This window comes from Spinacia oleracea, chromosome 4 (assembly GCF_020520425.1).
Source record: "Spinacia oleracea cultivar Varoflay chromosome 4, BTI_SOV_V1, whole genome shotgun sequence".
Taxonomy (NCBI): domain Eukaryota; kingdom Viridiplantae; phylum Streptophyta; class Magnoliopsida; order Caryophyllales; family Amaranthaceae; genus Spinacia; species Spinacia oleracea.
Window position 1 is genome coordinate 85,054 of NC_079490.1, and position 20,301 is coordinate 105,354.

Consider the following 20,301-nt stretch of genomic DNA (forward strand, 5'->3'; position numbering starts at 1 on the left):
ACCGAAGAAAGGCAAGGCTGCTTGCGTGCGTGGAGGAGAAGGAGAGAGGCCGACTGGGCAGGGCAGCAGCGGCTATGCGGGTGGTGCGGCGCAGCGTGCAAGGGAACGACGAAGGTGGCTGATGGTCCTCGGTGGTGGCTGTGCGAAAATAGAAGACCCGATTAAGGAGGGAGGAGGAGTGATAAACGGAAAGGGAACGAAGGAGAAGAGAAGGTTGGCTTACCAGACGAACGGTGGAGGAACAGGGATGCCGACGGCGGCGGCTCGAGCTCGACGGCTCGAGCTCGACGGCTCGACGGCTACGGCGCAACAAGAACTCAATGAGAGGTTTTGGGGTTCTGAGGGTGAGAGTTTCACGAGAGGAGTTTCATGAGAGGAGTGAGTTATGGGTATGAGAGTTTTTTTTTTTGTTTTTTTTTGTTTTACGTGAAAAGCAATGAGAGGGAAGTATGGGTTTATTTATTTGGGCTTCACCAATTTGGGCCAAGATTAGGATTTAGTTTAGTACTTGAATCTAAAATCGATTAAGATTGCTTTCAAATTTCAAACGTGTTTTTGTAATTCAAATTCTTTTCAACATAAATTCTAAAATTATTTTTGATTGCCCAAACCGTTAAAATATTTAGAATATATTTAAATAGAATTAAATATGCATTAAATATATAAATATAATAACGTTCAAAAATCGTTTAATATTTAGAACGTACTTAAAATAAAATAAATATACGTTAATTATATATTTATTACTAAAATTCATAAATTCTATTTAATTATAGATAATATACGTTAAAATATATTAATAAACTTTATAAATTTACGGGGGATTACACAATCTGCTATCCACATAGCCAAAAATCCAGTTCATCATGAATGGACCAAACATATTGAACTGAACTGTCATTTTACGAGCGATAAAGTCCTAAAAGGCCTAATAGAATTAACTTATGTTCCTACCACTGATCAACTAGTTGATGTTCTAACTAAGGTGTTGTCTTCTCCACACCATTTTAATTTGCTGTCCAAGCTAGGTATGCTTCCTCTTGAACCAGTCCCTAGCTTGAGGGGGGTATTGGAGTATATAATAGGCTAATGCTACTGATCAAGCTGCTGTTGATCAGGTTGATCACAACAAACACAACAACAAACAAAACCAACAGTTAATCAATAGTTTGCTGGCTAAGTTGTTTGACTTGGAGGATCAAGATGCATGAATTAGTGACATGGCAGCTCACCAGACAGATTGATGACATGTACTAGTTTGTTATAGGTTGTACAAGTTAGTTATAACTGACTTCTTGATCTCATACATCAGCTTTGTATTACAAACAAACACAATCATATAAATAGACTGTTGTACTCTTGCTTCTGTTTGTAATAAGATTGATTCTTCTCAATTAATGAAAATGCTCTTTCTCTTTTCTTTCTCTCTAAAACTGAAGTTCTAAAGTTTAGAACTTCTTCATGTTTGACATGTTGTGTTGTTTTGACCTTTCAATTAAATTTTCTCGTTGCATTAACCTGTTTAATTAAACGGATAAATGAATCCATGACACTTACTTACCACAATAGTGACTTTTAACAAGTTCAATTCCCATCGTGTTGTCCAGTAGTGTCAAATTTGGCCAACTCTTAAGGGAAATATAGTGGGTTGAACGGCCCATATGAAGAAAATTTAAGATACGATAAAATAAAATGTGTTATAGGCCCAAAATAAGTCTGTGGATATTGGCAAAGTAGTACTCCGTACTCCGTAGTAGAGAAGTGTGGAGATAGCGAGGATTTGAAGATGACGATGATGGTGGCGGAGGGAGTGAAGTTATGGAGCCAATCGTCGCAGCAGTTGAAACACCTTCTCCACATCAACTTTAATTCAAATTTCAATTCTAAATTGGTGTTGTTCAATGCAGTACCGTTCCGAAGCCTAGTCACCTGCGCTTCCAACAGCAACAGCAGCGCATCCCCCACTCGCAACCGTCGTCCACAGTCGTCGTCGTCGTCGTCGTCTACCTCCGATAAGGATGCTGTCCGCTCTATCCGTCTCAATAAGGTATTTTCTTATCATTTAATTTCTTTCTTTACCATAAAATTAATTTAAAATTCCAATTGAAATGAGTAGAAGATTTGAGTGAAATTGTAATGAGTTATACTCGTATAGGTAGAAGAATTGAGGAGCAAAGGGTGCGAGCCATACGCGTACAATTGGGACAGGAGCCATTCAACAAAGCAGCTTCAGTCAAATTATGAGCATATTCCCAATGGTGAAGAGGCTACTGATTACGTCTCTGTTGCCGGTAGAATTATGGGTCGCCGGGCTTTTGGGAAGCTCGCCTTTTTAACCTTAAGAGACGATTCTGGCACTATCCAGGTTATTTATTTATTCTTATTATTTTGCCTCAATTGAATCAACATTATATGCTGTTGACTGTAGCTCACTTACTTACTATATGCAAAATATTAGACTACACATTTCATACAATTAAAATTACAATTACAAGAGTACCTCATCTTCAAATAAATTGTTGCCATGGATGGCTTATGCTAAGCTTGAAAGAAACTGCCCACCGAGTTGATATGCTCACATGATGAATTGTTATTTCTATTGTTACTACTTCTACAGTTCTAGAAGGAAAAATATCATAAAAACATCTTCATCCTATTTCTGATTTTCTTCAATTCACCTAATGTATATATAATGCAGTTTTTGTTACCTGGTTCAGCTTTACTGTGAAAAGGATAAGCTCTCTGAAGGTCAGTTTGCGCAGTTAAAAGCTCTTGTTGACATTGGCGATATACTTGGTGCAAGTGGCACTTTGAAAAGAACCGAAAAAGGTGCGCGTTCAGTTAATAAAAGATGATGCGTTAGCTGACCCTCACTGTCTAATCATGCTTGCTTAATTTCTGATGTTACTGATATATAGGATACCAATATTGTGAACTACAGATTTAGACCTGTTATCTTTATTGAACTACATAGCACCTTTGTTGTGCACGAATGTATTTCCGTTTTTAAATTGGACAAGGTTCTCACAAGTGCTTTCATTTACAGGGGAGCTTTCTGTTCGTGTGACTTCATTTGCGATTCTTACAAAATCTTTGCTTCCACTGCCTGACAAATACCATGGGTTGACAGATGTGGATAAGCGTTACCGTCAACGGCAAGTTGAAACTTTTAAGCTTTAAAAATTTTCAGAACTGTTTCCATCTTTCTTTTGGACTCTTTCCGTGACCCTGTCCCCTAAAATTCAAGTGTCATACTTTCATTACCTGTTTCATATCGCCTTTCATTTGTGCTTTTCAATTGAGGAAACTATGCTTTTACTTTGTCAAAATATAAGCCTATTGACATTGATCCTGAGAAACAGCTTAGCTTTTAGTGAGCTCCACAGCCTTGGTAGGCCTAAACACAGAGGCTGCTTTAGGTGCCTGCTAACAACTAAGAGACGTCTTAACTTTTTTGCAAACTTTTTTTGAATCTTTTGACGTTTCCTTAGTGGCTATTCTTGACGGTTGTTGACGAGCATTGTCTTTTGTATTTTTTTTTCTTTTCTTATTAGTTAAAGAGCCTTAGTTTTTGTTTCTCATCAGTACAATCAACAGCTTAGCTCTGATAAGCTGATCAAGGTTGTATGCCTTTCCTGTAGGGATATATATATTTTTTTGTCGGACCTGCAATCCTGATATCTAGGTGTTGTACTTATCCAGGTATGTGGATATGATTGCAAATCCTGAAGTCGGCGATATCTTCCGGAAGAGAGCAAAGGTGAATTTTTGGTGCTTCCTCCTTCCCTAAATGATGGGCCACATTTGATTGAGTTGAAAATTTGAAATACCATAATTGCTCTTCTTTATGCAAGTTTTTATATCCCCATCTTGCATGAAGTAGTCTTTCCTCAGAGTCTCTACTTGAAGGTATCATGAAAGATAATGTAAGTAAGTTGAAAGTTTATATTACTAAATTAGACGGGCCAATAATTTTGGGATGGCCCAAACAGAAGTGTTACCGTTATTTGGGGTTGGTGGGAATGATAATTATCTGTTTCAGGAGTAAAAGTTTCATTATGTCTACTGTCGCTAGGCAGTCATTTATTTGTTCTTTGTTGGCTCATCTAATTCTCTTAATGCCCCGTATAATGGTTGTGATTTCTATGTTAAATACTTACGTTTACAAGTGCAAGTTTCTGGGGCCTATGAATTATATGCTAACTTCTGATATTTCAGTAGATCATCTCAGAGATTCGGAAGACTGTGGAATCATTGGGCTTTGTTGAAATTGAAACTCCAGTACTACAGGTTAGTGGTTGACAATAGCAACGTACAACTATATATATATAATATACTATAAAATTCATGATACAGTTAATATTATCCTTAGACACAGATTGGGTGCAAAGAAGGAAATTTCTGCACACAAAATTGAATATATTTTGTAAGTGATTCTTATGAGTGGGACATACAACCGATATTATCTTTAATATTTTACCCTTTTACCCTATGTTTGGTATGTGCAAGTGGTAAAGGAACAGAAGATGGAGCTCTCAGCTCCTGTCTGTTATCTCAGTACTTTAACTTTTCTAAATTTAGTTATGTCCCAGTACTCAGTAGCTACTATCTCAGGAGTCTGTCTCGCCTTAATGGTGTTGCCATCACTGCTTTTTCTCTTAATTTAATACGGTATGTTGGATACCGCATTACCTAAGATTGCTTCTGAATCTTGGTGATGAAGGAACTACTATTGCTTGCTGCCTGCTCCCCAGATTATGGTTGGGAATCAGAGCTTAGTCTTCTGCATAGATGGCCTTTCTCTGGATTGCGTTATATTATATTTTTGTGACACTAATTATGCACATATAGATGTTAGGTGCTAATGTTTATTTTCCAGTATACGTTCTTGATATTCACACGATTTATCAACTAGGGAGCAGCTGGTGGAGCAGAGGCGAGGCCATTTGTTACGTACCATAATTCACTGGGAAGGGCTCTATATCTGAGAATAGCTACTGAGCTTCACTTGAAGAGGATGCTGGTAAGACTTTCCATACTTACCGTTATTTTCAGCATATTAGCGCAGGATCTTGGGAAGGTCCAAATGTACACAACCTTACCGTTATTTTCATAAAGAGGTTGTTTCCAGGGATCAAACCCGTGACCTAGCGCATAGCAAGTAGACACTTGACCATTGCGTCATTTCATTCCGCTTTGTGGTTGAAATTTTGAAATATGCTGAAGTAGCCTTCGGCTTTGATGAACAGGTTGGGGGATTTGAAAAGGTGTATGAAATTGGAAGAATATTCAGAAATGAAGGTCTTTCAACTCGTCACAATCCTGAGTTCACCACTATAGAGGTGGTAAACATAAGTCAAGATGTTATTTTATCTTTATATTTACTTTCCTCTCCATCTTGTCTTGCCGCGCCTTTCTGTTAAGCCATGAGTAGGACATTGTTAACATTTGGTAGGAAATGTTTATGCCTAATTTTCAGTTGTATGAAGCATATTCAGACTATGATAGCATGATGTCCATGGCAGAAGATATCATTACTCAATGTGCTCTTGCAGCCCAAGGAAAACTTACGATAGAGTATCAAGTAAGTTTTTTTGCTCCTACCCCCCTCCCCCCATCTAGTGTGTGTGTGTTTCTTTTATCGTTGCTGAATCTAACTGCATGTTAGTGCGGATACGTGCGTGTATGTATGCAGTTATGCACAAACAACAAATGCACACTTGGTATTTCATTCACATGCTTGATTTCTAGGTGTCCTTTTTCTTTTCTTTAAATAAATAATAATCAGAATATGCAAACTGTAGAATTATATGTAAACCATATAAGATACTCCATATATGTAGAATTTATTATGTGAAATTATGAGAACTTAATCTTAGTATTTTGCAATAGTAGTAATTTTTTTTTAACTGTGATTTATTTACTACTCCTATATTACTATCATATTACCTCTGTCCCATTAGGTTTGTCCATGTTGAGTTTTTGACATTAAGGAGTGTAATTGAGCGAGTGTGATTTTAAACCAGTAGTGTGTTAAATGTTAATGCAGTTAGACATAGAGAAAGTTGATTTGATGAATTTTCATTTTTTGTTTGAAGAGGACAATGCTGTATTACTACTATATTACCTCTGTCCCATTAGGTTTGTCCGTGTTGAGTTTTTGACATTAAGGAGTGTAATTGAGCGAGTGTCATTTTAAACCAGTAGTGTGTTGATGCAGTGGAACGAACTACGATTCCTGCCAGCAAATTATGGTAACACACAGTAGAGTAATGCAAGAATGATAGAGGGAAGATGATAGTTGTCTATTGATTAAAGCTGAAAGCTTGATTACAAGGTGAGACTCTTCGAGAGGTCTCTCTCTCCCAAGGCTAAACCAAACAATTCACAAGATGCTTTCTGCTTTCTTCCCTTCCCCTTTTAATACCAAAATCAGTACAAGACAAAGCTAATTAATTCAAAGCAACTAAGACAAAATCAGTCAGATGAGACAAATGACATTAAGAGTAGCAGGCAGCAGGATTTGCATCCACTATGGGCTGTGGTTCCTCCCTTCCTCCTGGTAGCTGCCTTCTGTTTCTTTTCCTCTTTCTTGCTGTGCCATTTCCCCTCTTCTTCTTCTGACATAGGTCTGAAATATTGGAGGGTTAGGTTGGTGTGTTGCAATACTCCCCCCCAAAAAACGTACCTTGTCCTCAAGGTGGAAATCTGGAAAGCGAACCGCAATCATGCTTGCATCCTCCTAGGTTGCCTCAAAATCAGATAAGTCTTTCCACTTGAGCAAAACTTCTGTGACTGTCTCTCCTCCTCTATGGACTGTCCTGACATCCCGCACTTGCTCCTGTTCTACCACAAGTTCCAAGTTATGTGTGAGTGTTGGGGGTAAGGTGAGAGGGACCATAGTAGTGCCTACGGCTCGTTTCAGTTGAGATATGTGAAAAACAGGATGTATTTTGCTCTCCGGAGGTAATTGTAATTTGTACGCCACCTTGCCTACACGTTGAATGATTGGGAATGGACCATAAAAGCGGGCTGCCAATTTCTCGTGCGGGCGTTTGGCCAAGGATTTCTGCCTATAGGGCTGAAGTTTAAGGTAAACCATGTCCCCTTCCGCAAATTCCTCCTCTCTCCTTTTTTGATCAGCCAAGCTTTTCATCCTCTGTTGTGCCTTGAGCAAGTTCAGTTTCAGCTCATCTAACATCAGGTCGCGCTCCAGCAATAGTTCCTCCACGCTATCCACAGTGGTGCAGCCATGACTGACCCTTAAGAGGGGTGGTGGTTCACGGCCGTACACCACCTTGAATGGGGACATCTTGGTTGAGCTGTGGGGTGAAATATTGTACGAAAATTCTGCCCAAGCTAACCACCTAGCCCATGACTTAGGTTGTCCCGAAGCAAAACACCGTAGGTATGCTTCAAGTTTCTTGTTGACCACCTCTGATTGACCATCCGTTTGAGGATGATAAGCCGTACTTCGCTTAAGAGTTGTGCCTTGCAAACGGAACATTTCCTTCCAGAATACACTTAAGAACACGCGATCACGGTCAGAAACAATCGAAGAAGGAAAACCGTGAAGGCGTACCACTTCTTTGAGGAATGCTTCAGCCACGATCAAAGCATTGAATGGGTGGCGTAGCCCGATGAAATGTGAATACTTTGAGAGCCGATCAACCACTACCAAGACGGTATCAACCCCCTTGGAGACCCGTAAACCTTCAATAAAATCCATTGTTACATCTTCCCAAATCTGTGATGGAATTGGGAGAGGTTGGAGTAAACCTGCTGGACTTTGCTGGGAGTTCTTGTTGCGTTGACATACCTCACAACTTCTCACATACTGTCTTCCTCATACCGCGCTAAAACCATTCCTGGGCTACCCTTAAGTACGTTTTCACATCACATGAGTGTCCCCCAGTTGGGCTGTTGTGGTACTCATGTAGCAGTGCGGGTATTACCTTGGCTGTCCTCGGAATCACCCACCTCCCCTTGTATAACAGTGTGCCATTCCTCACCTCAAATCCTACCTTATGCTCCCCTGCTAGTATTTCTTCCTTCCACCCTCGAATTAGTGCATCCCCTTCAATCTCTTTAATCAATTCCTCCCAACAGACCTCCTGACATCACAGCAGCCCCTAATTCCACCTCCCCAACAGTTTTCCTCGATAAAGCATTAGCTACCCGATTAGAGGTCCCGGGCTTATAATGTATCTCGAAATCAAACCCCATCAGCTTACTCACCCATTTTTGATAGTTGGCGCCAATTTCCGTTTGTTGAGTTATAAACCGTAAACTCTGTTGATCAGACCTCACTATGAATTTCCTCCCAAGCAAATAATGTTTCCATTTTAATATCGACAGACAAACGACCATCAGTTCTTTCTCATATACGGACTTGGCATGTGCTCTTGGGCCTAAAAGGCGGCTGTAAACGCAATGGGTTTGTTGTCTTGCATCAGGACTGCACCCAAACCAAAACCAGAAGCGTCTGTTTCCACTACGAACAACTTCCCAAAATCCGGCATGGCTAGCACGGGGGCTGCACTCATGGCACTTTTCAGCTTCTCGAATGCTTCTGTGGCTCCCTCGGACCAGCCGAATGCATCTTTCTTCAACTGCTCAGTCAATGGGTGAGCGATTTGGGCATAACGGAATATAAACTTCCGGTAATACCCGGTTAACCCCAAGAACCCACGGAGCTCCCTCAGGTTTTTAGGGATGGCCCACTCGGTCATTGCTTTCACCTTCTCCAAATCAACAAACACTCCATCACCTGAAACCACATGCCCCAAGTACGCCATTCTTTCTTTCCCAAACTCACATTTGTTATGGTTAGCATATAACTCATGTTTATCCAGAACAGCTAGCACCAATTTCAAGTGTTCTACATGTTCCTCATTAGTTCTACTGTAAATTAATACGTCATCAAAAAACACAAGAACGAATTTACGAAGGAAAGGTTTGAATACCTCGTTCATGAGCGACTGAAAAGTAGTCGGGGCGTTCGTTAAGCCGAATGGCATGACTAAAAACTCATAGTGCCCTTCATGAGTCCGAAACGCCGTTTTGTGAGTGTCCTCCTGCTATACTCTGATTTGGTGATAACCAGATTTTAAATCCAATTTAGAGAATATTGTAGCACCGTGCAACTCGTCCAACAGCTCATCGATGATGGGTATCGGATATTTATCAGGCACGGTCTCCCGGTTGAGGGCGCGATAATCCACGCAAAATCTCCACGAGCCGTCCTTCTTTTTTACTAAAAGAACCGGACTCGAAAACGGGCTTGTTGACGGCTTGATGATGCCTGCTGCCAACATCTCTTTAATCAGTCTCTCTATCTCGTCCTTTTGGAATTGAGGGTACCTATAGGGCCGTACCCCCACCGGATCGCTCCCCTCCTTGAGGACAATGGCATGTTCCTGGTTGCGTGGTGGTGGCAAGCCCGGTGGCATGTGAAAAACCGACTCAAACTCTGCAATTACTTCCTGCAGAAAGAGGGGAGTATTCTCTTCTTTTTTACTTTCCTGGATGTTGCTGTGTTCTTCCAACCGGTTCAGTTCGAGAAGGACTCCTCCACCTATTTTCCTCATGGTTCTCATCATTGCCTTCAACGAAATTCGGGACCTAGACAACGAAGGATCCCCCTGTAAGGTCACTGATTGCCCCTTCCAATGGAACTTCATAATCTGAGACTTCCAATTAGTTGTTACTGACCCAAGCTTTTCCAACCATTGCACCTCTAAAATTACATCTGAATTTCCCAAATTAAGAGGTAGGAAATCTTCTTCCATCACCAGACCGCCGGCGAGTTTAATCTTCACCCCCTTACATCGGCCGGTACCCTCCACAGCATCACCATTACCCAGCGACACTCCAAAACCTCCCGACTCGGTGACCGGAATGGACAATTCTTCCACCGCCTTCAACGACACAAAATTGTGGGTGGCACCAGGATCTATCATTACTACTACCTCCCTGGCGATTACTCCGATCATCTTCATCGTCTTTGGATTGGATAATCCGACCACTGAATTAAGCGACACTTCCATGGGCTCTGCTGTAAAGTCCAGACCAGCGTTCTCCTCCCCCGAACTCATCAGACTCGTCTTCTTCAACCAAAATTACACTCAGTTCCCTTTTCCGGCACACATGGCCGACCACCCATTTCTCATCGCACTTAAAGCAAAGCCCTCTTTCCTTCTTTTCTTGTAATTGCCGCTCGGTGAGTCTCTTAAACTCCCTATTTTGATTTGAAAAGGACCGAGTAAAACCATTGCTGATTGTTTGTGAAGAATAGGGTGCAGACTTACCTGGATTAGTTGGGCCAAATTGGCTACCAACTGAAGATTGGACCCCACTGGATTTTTGTTGGGCCGACCCACTAACTCCTCCATACGAATAAGATTCGGCAATTCAATTACTGGACTTCGGTTAAAGTTGGAAAACGAGTTGGGTTTAGTTTGACCCACACCCGTGGCCCCATATTTCCTGTACCCGCTTACCCTATTTCTCTCCTCGACCCGAGCCGCCGCCTCCATTGCATCTTCCAACGTTAACGGGTTTAAAACTCTCACTTCCGCTTTTATCTCTTCTTTTAGGCCATTGATGAACTGCCCACACAACAAACTCTCAGGGATGTCGGGTAAGGGGGATGACATCTCTATAAATTTTCGGCGATACTCCAACACGGTGGTTGTCTTCTCAGTCGCTAACCACTGTTCATGAAGGGACCCCACGTTAGACGGTCGGAATTGGTGCAAAATTCGCTCCTTCAACTCAGGCCATGAGCGAATCGGATTTCTGCCATGACTCCATTGGTACCACTTAAGAGCGTCGCCTTCCATGGCCACCACCGCCGCGTCGACTTTTTCCTCCTCATTCAAGCGGCAGACCATGAAGTACTTCTCACTTCGAAGGATCCACCCATCCGGGTCACCTCCTTCGAACAGGGGCATTTCCACCTTCCTAAAACGCCAGTTTCCTCCACCGTATCCTCCACCGTCGAAGCCTCTTCCCCTATCAAAACCCCTGCCGCGCACACTGTCGTGGTTGGCTGAATACTCGGCCTCATCCTCATTCTGAAAATTTCGACGGGGTTGTGTTAGTGGAGGCGTTTCTTTATCCTTGGATAACATCTCTCGAATTTCCGCTTGAAATTTATCTTGTTGTGCTTTCATGACAGACATTTGTCCCTCGTGGGTTTCCTGGAAACGTATAATCCTGCCTTCCAAGAGGGCCACCGCTGTCTCCACCTTGTCGGCACTCTTTCGTGCCTCTGCCTCGTTGGTTGCTCGCATCTCCTCTGAGATTGTATGCTTCATCTGTTCCAACCCCGCGGCTACTGCTTCTGTGACTAGCTGACCAATGTTATTGGCCAGCCCATCAAAACGACCTTCAAGGGAAGTAAACCTCCCACCGAGCTGCTCCTTCAAACTGCCCAGTTCCTCCTCCACTCTGTCTAACCGTTGGGTGTTGGACACCGGCATGTTCGCCTGCTCTGATACCAAGTGGAACGAACTACGATTCCTGCCAGCAAATTATGGTAACACACAGTAGAGTAATGCAAGAATGATTGAGGGAAGATGATAGTTGTATATTGATTAAAGCTGAAAGCTTGATTACAAGGTGAGACTCTTCGAGAGGTCTCTCTCTCCCAGGGCTAAACCAAACAATTCACAAGATGCTTTCTGCTTTCTTCCCTTCCCCTTTTAATACCAAAATCAGTACAAGACAAAGCTAATTAATTCAAAGCAACTAAGACAAAATCAGTCAGATGAGACAAATGACATTAAGAGTAGCAGGCAACAGGCTTTGCATCCACTATGGGCTGTGGTTCCTCCCTTCCTCCTGGTAGCTGCCTTCTGTTTCTTTTCCTCTTTCTTGCTGTGCCATTTCCCCTCTTCTTCTTCTGACATAGGTCTGAAATATTGGAGGGTTAGGTTGGTGTGTTGCATGCAGTAGACATAGAGAAAGTTGATTTGATGAATTTTCATTTTTTGTTTGAAGAGGACAATGCTCTAGGACAATCCAAAATTTAAAGGAGAGTTGCATCGGGATGAAGCCACAGAGGTGTATTTAGTTTAAAACTCCAAGATATATGCATTTTTCTTTTGCGAAAAAATGTTATTGCCCAAAAGTAGTTGCTTAGGTACCATTCGGCCAAGCTTCTCAAAGTGCTTTTTCAATTGAGAAATAAAAAATGGGCCAAACAGGGGAACAATTAAATTTGGCTTCAGCTTCTCTAGAAGCCCAAAAAAGCTTCCAGGGGTCATATAAACACATAGAAATAGAAGCTGCATTTTATCCGGTAGCACTTCTCTCCACTTAAATGGAACATTATATGGACAATAATCCCCTTAATGTTAACAATAAATTCCCGCATGCCCAATCTAAAAACATTTTAGACTCTCCATCCCTTTCTCTCTCATCATACTCATGTCTGGCCTCTCTGCAAAGAAAGTTACCAGATAAGACGCATCGGCGAATCCGTCACTACTCCTTTTCCAGTACTGGATAATTCGACCTCTAAAACACCACTAATTTCTACCAGGAGCTCCTACCAAACACATCTTATACACTTCAGTCCCTAATTTACTCAACAAAATGGTCTTATTTTTCTCTCCCCTTCTCATCTCCATCTCGATCTTCATTTTCTTTTGTTAATTAGGCTATTTTAGCGTGGGATTTGATGGTTTTAGGCCAGTACTTGAGGTCTATTTTGGGTGCGTATGCAACTAGAATTTGGTAGTGATGATTGAAGAAGGCAAGAGGAGGTGTAAGTGTGTTACTACTTTTGGTCGGTGAAAGTGGTGGTGTCTGGAAAATATTAATTGATTGAAGTCCACCATGGTGAAGAGAAAGGGAAAGGTGGAGTTGACTGGTGATGTTGTTGATGGTCTCTGTTGTAATGTTGTTAGCTGAAATACGGAGTAACAATTTGGTGACTTTTTGTTTTATTTTCACCTTTCTAAATCTTTTTATAAAGTATAAAATGTAGAGGGGGAAAAGGGCCAAAAGGTATAAAAGTGTTACCGTTTCAAAGTACTTTTAGATTTTCCGTGGCCGAAAACTTCTACTCCAACTGCTTCTTAAAGGGTTTCTCTAGAGACTGATTCTGAAAAACTGCTTCTTGGAAGCAGAAAATGTTTTGCAGAACCTTGGCCGAACAGTGCCTTGATATCCTGCTATACCATTTTTTTTCATTTCACCTTCTCCGCGCCTCTATACTCAAAATTCAAACGAAGGCAATTTATGCGTCTTGGAACCATGGAGGTAGTCTTTCTAGAATAGTTTACTCCAACTGGAGCTCATGTTAAAAAGCCGCCATGGGTTGGTTATTCCAGGGTCCAAATGCATTAAGATTTCATAACTAAGCCGAGAAGTTCTTCTGAGAAATACTTTCCCTCTTTTGTTATATGGGTGACAGTATTGACATGGCCTGACAGGCTTGCCACCCCTTTGGAATTACTGTTCGTTTTCTTTGCTTGTTTTCGTAGTTGTTAAAAGTTAGAACTAATTGATTGTTTTGAATAAATTAGTCTAGGTTATAATGTTCACTTTTATTTATCTCATCTAAAGTGTCCTTCCATGTAGGGAATAAATGTATCTTTAGAGCGGCCTTGGAGAAGGGATACCATGCACAATCTTGTTAGAGAAGCCTCTGGAATTGACTTTAATGTGTTTGGTGATAATCTCGAAGCTGCTAAGGAAATTACTATCAGAACGCTTGGAACCAGCCTTGAGGGAAAAGACAAATTTGCTATAGATAATTGCCCGTCAGTTGGTCATGTTCTTAACGAGGTCAGCTTTATTCCTTTGCCTCATATATACATTATTGGTAGCAAAATAATGCTGAGATATTACTACGCAGTTCTATTTTATGTTGGATATATCTGTTTTTGCTCCACTATATCCCGAAAGGTAAATTTTTGAATCATGTTGGTTGCTTGGCTCTCCTCCATCCTTTCAAAAGTGATGAGAGTTGAAATGATTCTCTGTTCAGGACCCCTGTCACTTTTAAATCAACTAATACTTCCTCTGTTTCTTTTCACTTGTGACAAACTCTCAGGCACATTTTATGAAAGAAGATGGAGAAGTTTAAGGGTGTTACAAAGATAACTTAAACACAAAAAAGTGGGGTGGGTTATAAAGGATTTAAGTTATAGAAGACTAATTGTCCTTTTACCTTCTTTATCCTCTTTCTTAAACAGTGTGCCAAGGGGCTGTGTTGTAACTATTCTGAAACAGAGTAATTACTTTTTCGTTGCTAAAGCTTTCTTCTCTGTGTTCTTTCCAGGTCTTTGAGATAGTCGTGGAGCCAAAGCTCCTCCAACCTACATTTGTTCTAGATTATCCCATTGAAGTATCTCCTTTAGCTAAACCACATAGAAGGTAAACAGGAAATGTACCATATGGCTGAACTATATTGGTAGTTTGTAAAATCTCTATGGTGCATTAATGTTCTTGTCTTATACACATTATTGTCGATGCAGCTCTGTAGGTCTGACTGAGAGATTTGAACTCTTCATCTGTGGTCGGGAGCTAGCAAATGCATTCTCTGAATTAACAGATCCTGTGGATCAGGTATCTATTAAACCATTTAAATTGTTGCAGGGATAAAATGTTTTCTGATGTGTGTTAAAAAATAAGTGATGTGTACTCGCAATTTGTTTGTCTCATTTTACTGAAACAGAGGTTACGCCTAGAGGAGCAAGTGAGGCAGCACAATAAGAAGAAGCAATCAGAAGCAGATCACAAGGATGATAAAAGTGAAGATGATTCCTATGAGGTGACCCTTGATGAGGATTTTCTCACAGCGTTGGAATATGGAATGCCTCCAGCTTCTGGGATGGTTTGTTTTTCCCTTTTCTTTTTTATTTTCCTTTTGTTATCCACCTTCATGGACATTACTTTTAATTGAGAATTGAGCATAACATAAGCACTTAAGCATGTTATCCTCGGGATGGATATTTTTCTTGCTGTGTTGAAATTTCAATACTCTCAGCTAGATGTTAAAACATTATTTTACATGTGTATTAATTAATTAGTACATAAACTAACAGAGATGAGTTTATTGTGACAGGGATTGGGAATTGACAGGCTAGTGATGCTATTAACAAACTCTGCCAGCATTAGAGACGTTATTGCTTTCCCCGTCCTCAAGGTTCAGAACTAAGAGAGTAATCAGATGTGAACATGGACTTGAGCTGGAATCCAAGGTGTCTATCATGTCATTTTGAACCGCAAGTGTTCATTCATGGATGCTGCTGCTCTCTGCTCATCTTGTGAGTTTAGTGTCTGGAGAAAATTTAATGGATTTGACAACGAGAATGAGAGTTCATTATCATTGTTTCAGGAAATTTTTGGATGTATCACGCTTTTTATATTTACAACTGCACAAAATTCTAATTTAATGAATTAGAGGACGATAGTTGTGCAGAATGAAATCAATCGCAAAAAACACAAATTACAAGTAGAGCTGTAGAGGAAGGGAAATCAAACTTATAGTTATATATTACCTCCGTTCCTTAAGGTTGTTTACACTTAGTACTATTTACCAAAGAAGTAAAAGTTAACAACCAAATAAATTTCCACTTTGACAAAATTACGACAATTGTGATTGAAGTATATGACACTTGTCATGTAGTGGCATTGTGCATACCCTCTAATGGACGTGTTTAATTTGTGGTTAATCTTTAACGAGGAATTGTTAACCACCAAGGCGCACGAGACATCATTGGTAGACAAAGTACTCCAGTTATTAATACTCCATTATAATTTAAATTCGTTGGTTAGTAGAGTTATACGAGGTTGAAATCAAGAATGACATTAAGATAAAAATGTGTTTGAAATTTGATTCAGGTATAAGCTAAACCCACACCTCCTTAACCTCATACACACCTCCTTAACTTCATACGGGGGTTACGGTTTATGTTTCAAACTTTTAAAAATCATCAAAGAAACACATAATATATATGAAATACAGGTAATAAAAAGAGACCTTATTAAACCATCACCCACCACATACTCCGTATTAACCAGCAGGTCTTTATGAATTTAAAATACAAAAAATTCGCAAACCAAACACTCATAGACTCATAGTCATAGAGTGTGTTAAATTTGGTGGGGGTACGTATCTCCGTGGAGGTATTTGAATCACAACGAGTAAAAGAAAGCTCGTTAAGCCGCTCTTCTTCGCAAAACCCAAAACCCACAACCCAGAATCCTTTTTATCTCGTCGAGTATTAAGTATTTTCCCGGTCGGCTGACAGCCAATAGGCAATATCCTTCCTAAATCCATATCCTGTGATTCATAAACCCTTTGTTTTCGCATTCTCAGGGTTTAAGCTTTTCCCAAGATCTGCCCATGGCTTCCGTTGCGCCTCCCGCTGATCGTATCCTCTATATTATTCATTTAATTTTCAATCTATTATACTCGTATCTTTCTCTTGCTTGCTTGCTTTCAGATCTGATTTTGGGTTTTGATAATTTGAGTCTGTTTCGTTTTTATTTTCCTTGACTCAAGCTTTAGAAGCTGCAGGATTGCTGCAAAACTTGACCTTGGATTCTCAGTCTCAATCCAAAACCACCAATCTAGACTCTGACTCCATTAAAAAGGTAATTAATTTATAGGTTTACTTTGTAATATTAAGTGAGTATGATATTTTAGATTTAATTTGAATTCCAGCTTCGAACCCAGAATCTAGACTCTGTAATTAATTTATTAAGTATGATATTTTAAATTTTAAATTTTAAATTTTAAATTGAATTCAGCTTCCTACTTCTCAAATGGGAACAGTGAACACTCCAAACAATGAGAGATGTGTGACACCGGTGCTGCCTGATTTTATGGATCCTACTCTATGCTACGTTCCCAATACTTATCATCAACATACGGCTTACTACTATGGTGGTATAAAATCTCATATTTTCTTTTCTTTCCTTTTTGTTTTTGTTTATGTATATGTTTGTGTTTGTTTTAGCTTATGTTTATTACTTTTAGCTTATGTTTATTACTTTTAGGTTATGATGGAACATGCAATGAGTGGGATGATTACTCTAGATATATCAACCAAGATGGAGTTGGAGTTGGTCTTGAGATGTCTCCAGTGAGTTTTTCTTTTCTTTTCTTTTCATGTCAACTTACAATAGTGCTGTGCCAGTTTCATTGACTTGACCAATGACCACTTCCTTTTGTTCAGGCTGTCTATGGTGACACTGCTTCCATTATGTATCATCACGGCTTTGGTTATGCTCCCTATGCTCCCTATTCCCCTTCACCTTCACCTGTTCCATCCATGCCACATGAAAGCCATCTCTTTGGTCATCAACAATATCAGTATCCCGCCCCATATTACCCTCCTCTCACCACCACATGTAGCACCTATACTAATCCACCACCAGCTGTGTCGGTGTCCTCTGCCCCTGCTGTACACACACCTCTTTCTGTTGAGCCTACCAATACTGTTTCAACTGCCAATACTGTTTCAACTGTCAGGCCTGCATATCAAAACTCAACATACAACATGCCTCCTTATGGGAAACTTGCTGCCTCTGGTTATCAAGATCCAAGATTTGCTTTTGATGGAATTAGGTCTCCAGTTCCTTGGTTAGATGCCCCTATTTTTGCTGATGGTCACCCTAGGCCTGTTACTAACAATTCATATCCCTCATCGGTGTCAAATGGCAATGGCCTTGCATCTGCTAGGACTCACAAATTGCAGCCTCATGCTAGTGTCATGGTACATTTTGCCTGCCTTGTTTTCTTATGTTTTCTGTTAAGACTATTTTCATTAATTGATTCAAATTCTTTTTCCAACCTTGAATGCTATATAGAGGGACCGGCTTCTTATATTAGTACGCACGAGTGATACGACATAGTTCTGCTGTATTCTGGATGCAGTATAAGTGTATGACTGCATAACCAATTGGGTAGTGATCAACCTTAGGATCTTAAAGACTTGTTCTTTTTGTGCAAGTTATGCTGACATGGTTTTTATCCTAGTGCAAGACCACAGGCTTTGACCAATCAGTAATACTCCTGTCTATTATTAATTGTCACGGTGTCTAGGCAATCTGTATAAATATTCAATGCAAAATGCTCCAAGTATCCTTTATAATAGTTGTCCCTCTCAGTCTCACCTTCTCTCCAACACTTCTTTCAAAAAGTGGCATTATAAGAATTCGATTGTACTCTGTAATTATTATAGTTTCAGGAACTTTTTTGAACAGTTAAAGTAATAATTCATTTGGCTAATTTTTTTGACGGAGAGTCTTTTATGTTGGTTCGGTACTGCTTTGTATGGTCCTGGCTTGCCTTCTTCCCCCTTAATGTAAAAAAAAAGCATTGACCAGTCATGAAGTTATTGGTTATTTACATGCTTAACTTTTCTTCCTACCCTGTGATTGTGATTAGCCAGAATAAGTAGCTATGGAGGAACTGTTTTTTACTGTTTCAATGGCTTTAAAAATAGTCTTTTGTATATCAATTAATTAATTTCTTATTCTTTTGTAGAGTTTACATCAACCAAGGCCAATGAGTAACATGGGGATGGCTCAAGGGTATATCAACAGGATGTATCCAAACAAGTTATATGGTCATTATGCTAATGGTGTAAGAGCAGGTTTGGGCTTTGGAAATAATGGGTATGATGCACGTGTAAATGGACGTGCGTGGTTTGCAGTTGATAACAGGTTCAAGAACAAGAGTCGAGGTAATGGTTTCTTGGGTTATGGCAATGAGAATATGGATGGGTTAAATGAGCTCAACAGGGGACCCAGAGCGAAGGCGTCTAAGAGCATAAGGAGCATTGTTCCTGTTGCATTAGCTGATAGAGGACAGAGCAGCGGAAACCAGGATGAGAAGGCAAATATGAATATGACTCCTGATAGAGAAGAATATAATTGTCCTGATTTCATGGAAAGTTATACGGAAGCTAAATTCTTTGTCATTAAGTCCTACAGCGAGGATGACGTCCATAAGAGTATTAAGTACAATGTATGGTCCAGCACCCCAAATGGCAACAAGAAGCTTGACTTAGCATACAAGGAAGCTCAGCAGAAGTCTAGTGGATGTCCAGTGTTTCTATTTTTCTCGGTAAGAGTTTGGGTTACTTCCTCCTAATGGCTGTAATTTTTGTTTTGTTTTGTTCTGTTCCTAGGTACTTTGGAATGTACTAATCCTAGAGAAAATTAATGTGTAATGTGTAGGTGAATACTAGCGGGCAGTTTGTTGGTCTTGCGGAAATGGTGGGTCCAGTTGATTTTCAGAAGAATGTTGAGTACTGGCAGCAAGACAAGTGGAATGGTAATTTCCCAGTTAAGTGGCACATGGTGAAGGATGTGCCTAACAGCTTGTTGAAGCTCATTATCCTTGAAAACAACGAGAACAAACCGGTGACAAATAGTCGAGATACTCAAGAGGTATGCCGTATGTATGTGGGATATGAATGCTATCTAGTTTTTCTTTCTCCTTTTCCGTTGTTAAAGTATTTATTTAATTTGGGATTGGTGTAGGTTAAGTTGGAGCAAGGTCTTGAAATGCTTAAAATATTTAAGGAACACACCAGCAAAACTTGCATTTTGGATGACTTTGGGTTTTATGAGGTGCGTCAGAAGACTATCCAAGAAAAGAAGGCTAAGCAGCAACAGTTTCATAAGCAGGTATGGGTGCTACTGCTCGTAAAGTTGTCAGTTTTTTAGTTAATAGTCAGGTTTTGTTGTATATTTAAGCAGGCTTTGTTTGGTATACAGGTATGGGAAGGGAAGAATTCAGGGGATAAAAATAAAGATGGAAAAGAACAAGTGCACAAGTCAGTTGAGGTTGGCTTAGACTTGAGCAAGGGTGTTGAGTCGAATGGTGACTCGGACACTGGTGTTTGAAAATGAAAATGTTGGAGTTGCGAAGATTTGCTGCTAGCAATTTTAATTTTGCAAAGAGTTCCATTTTCTTTTGCTGGGAAGCTTGGAATAGAAAAGTAGACATTTAAGTGCATCCTTGAAGCACAACTGCACAAGAAGATAGAGAAATATGCCTTGATTGGAGAAGAATCTAGATAAGACTGGGTCAAAGCATCGTATTGGCCTTGATTTGATTTTGATATGCTGTTGTTAGAGAGTTAGTTATAGGTCTCCGCCTTTAATTCATGTCACTGTTTGTTTTTTCTCAAAATATATAATAGGGTTGTTTGAAAATTATTGAATAAAATCACATTTTCCATTAACACATAATCTGAATCCAGAAAGTCAAATCAAGTGTTTTAGATCTTAATTAATACGAAGTACTAAGTAATCTGTAATCTG

General features: G+C 40.1%; 2 protein-coding genes across 3 annotated transcripts; both read left to right on the forward strand.

Moving 5' to 3' along the window:
* Nucleotides 1-1,716: 1,716 nt before the first annotated feature.
* On the forward strand, nucleotides 1,717-15,531 carry LOC110790427 (lysine--tRNA ligase, chloroplastic/mitochondrial). Its single transcript, XM_021995204.2, has 14 exons — nucleotides 1,717-2,047; nucleotides 2,156-2,365; nucleotides 2,718-2,829; nucleotides 3,047-3,155; nucleotides 3,703-3,760; nucleotides 4,222-4,290; nucleotides 4,916-5,023; nucleotides 5,250-5,342; nucleotides 5,480-5,584; nucleotides 13,594-13,800; nucleotides 14,297-14,391; nucleotides 14,493-14,583; nucleotides 14,693-14,851; nucleotides 15,083-15,531. Exons 1-14 carry the CDS (start codon nucleotides 1,787-1,789, stop codon nucleotides 15,173-15,175), a joined length of 1,770 nt encoding a protein of 589 aa, XP_021850896.1. The 5' UTR covers nucleotides 1,717-1,786; the 3' UTR covers nucleotides 15,176-15,531.
* A 618-nt stretch (nucleotides 15,532-16,149) lies between these two features.
* LOC110790428 (YTH domain-containing protein ECT4) lies at nucleotides 16,150-20,229 on the forward strand. 2 transcript variants are annotated; one of them, XM_021995206.2, is made up of 9 exons: nucleotides 16,150-16,394; nucleotides 16,532-16,617; nucleotides 16,774-16,912; nucleotides 17,023-17,108; nucleotides 17,202-17,741; nucleotides 18,515-19,096; nucleotides 19,210-19,422; nucleotides 19,516-19,662; nucleotides 19,753-20,229. In XM_021995206.2, exons 1-9 carry the CDS (start codon nucleotides 16,367-16,369, stop codon nucleotides 19,879-19,881), a joined length of 1,950 nt encoding a protein of 649 aa, XP_021850898.1. In that variant the 5' UTR covers nucleotides 16,150-16,366; the 3' UTR covers nucleotides 19,882-20,229. The 2 variants fall into 2 exon arrangements, with proteins under 2 accessions (XP_021850898.1, XP_056683252.1); XM_056827274.1 differs by lacking the exon at nucleotides 16,150-16,394 and having other exon boundaries at nucleotides 16,541-16,617; nucleotides 16,799-16,912.
* Nucleotides 20,230-20,301: the final 72 nt, after the last annotated feature.

Coding starts and splice junctions, on each gene's coding strand:
- LOC110790427 (XM_021995204.2), top strand. CDS start 1,787: ATGACGATGATGGTGGCGGAGGGAGTGAAGTTATGGAGCCAATCGTCG. Junction 5,343..5,479: donor CTGAGTTCACCACTATAGAG/GTGGTAAACATA, acceptor CCTAATTTTCAG/TTGTATGAAGCATATTCAGA. Junction 13,801..14,296: donor TTGGTCATGTTCTTAACGAG/GTCAGCTTTATT, acceptor TGTTCTTTCCAG/GTCTTTGAGATAGTCGTGGA.
- LOC110790428 (XM_021995206.2), top strand. CDS start 16,367: ATGGCTTCCGTTGCGCCTCCCGCTGATC. Junction 16,913..17,022: donor TACGGCTTACTACTATGGTG/GTATAAAATCTC, acceptor TATTACTTTTAG/GTTATGATGGAACATGCAAT. Junction 17,109..17,201: donor TTGGTCTTGAGATGTCTCCA/GTGAGTTTTTCT, acceptor CCTTTTGTTCAG/GCTGTCTATGGTGACACTGC.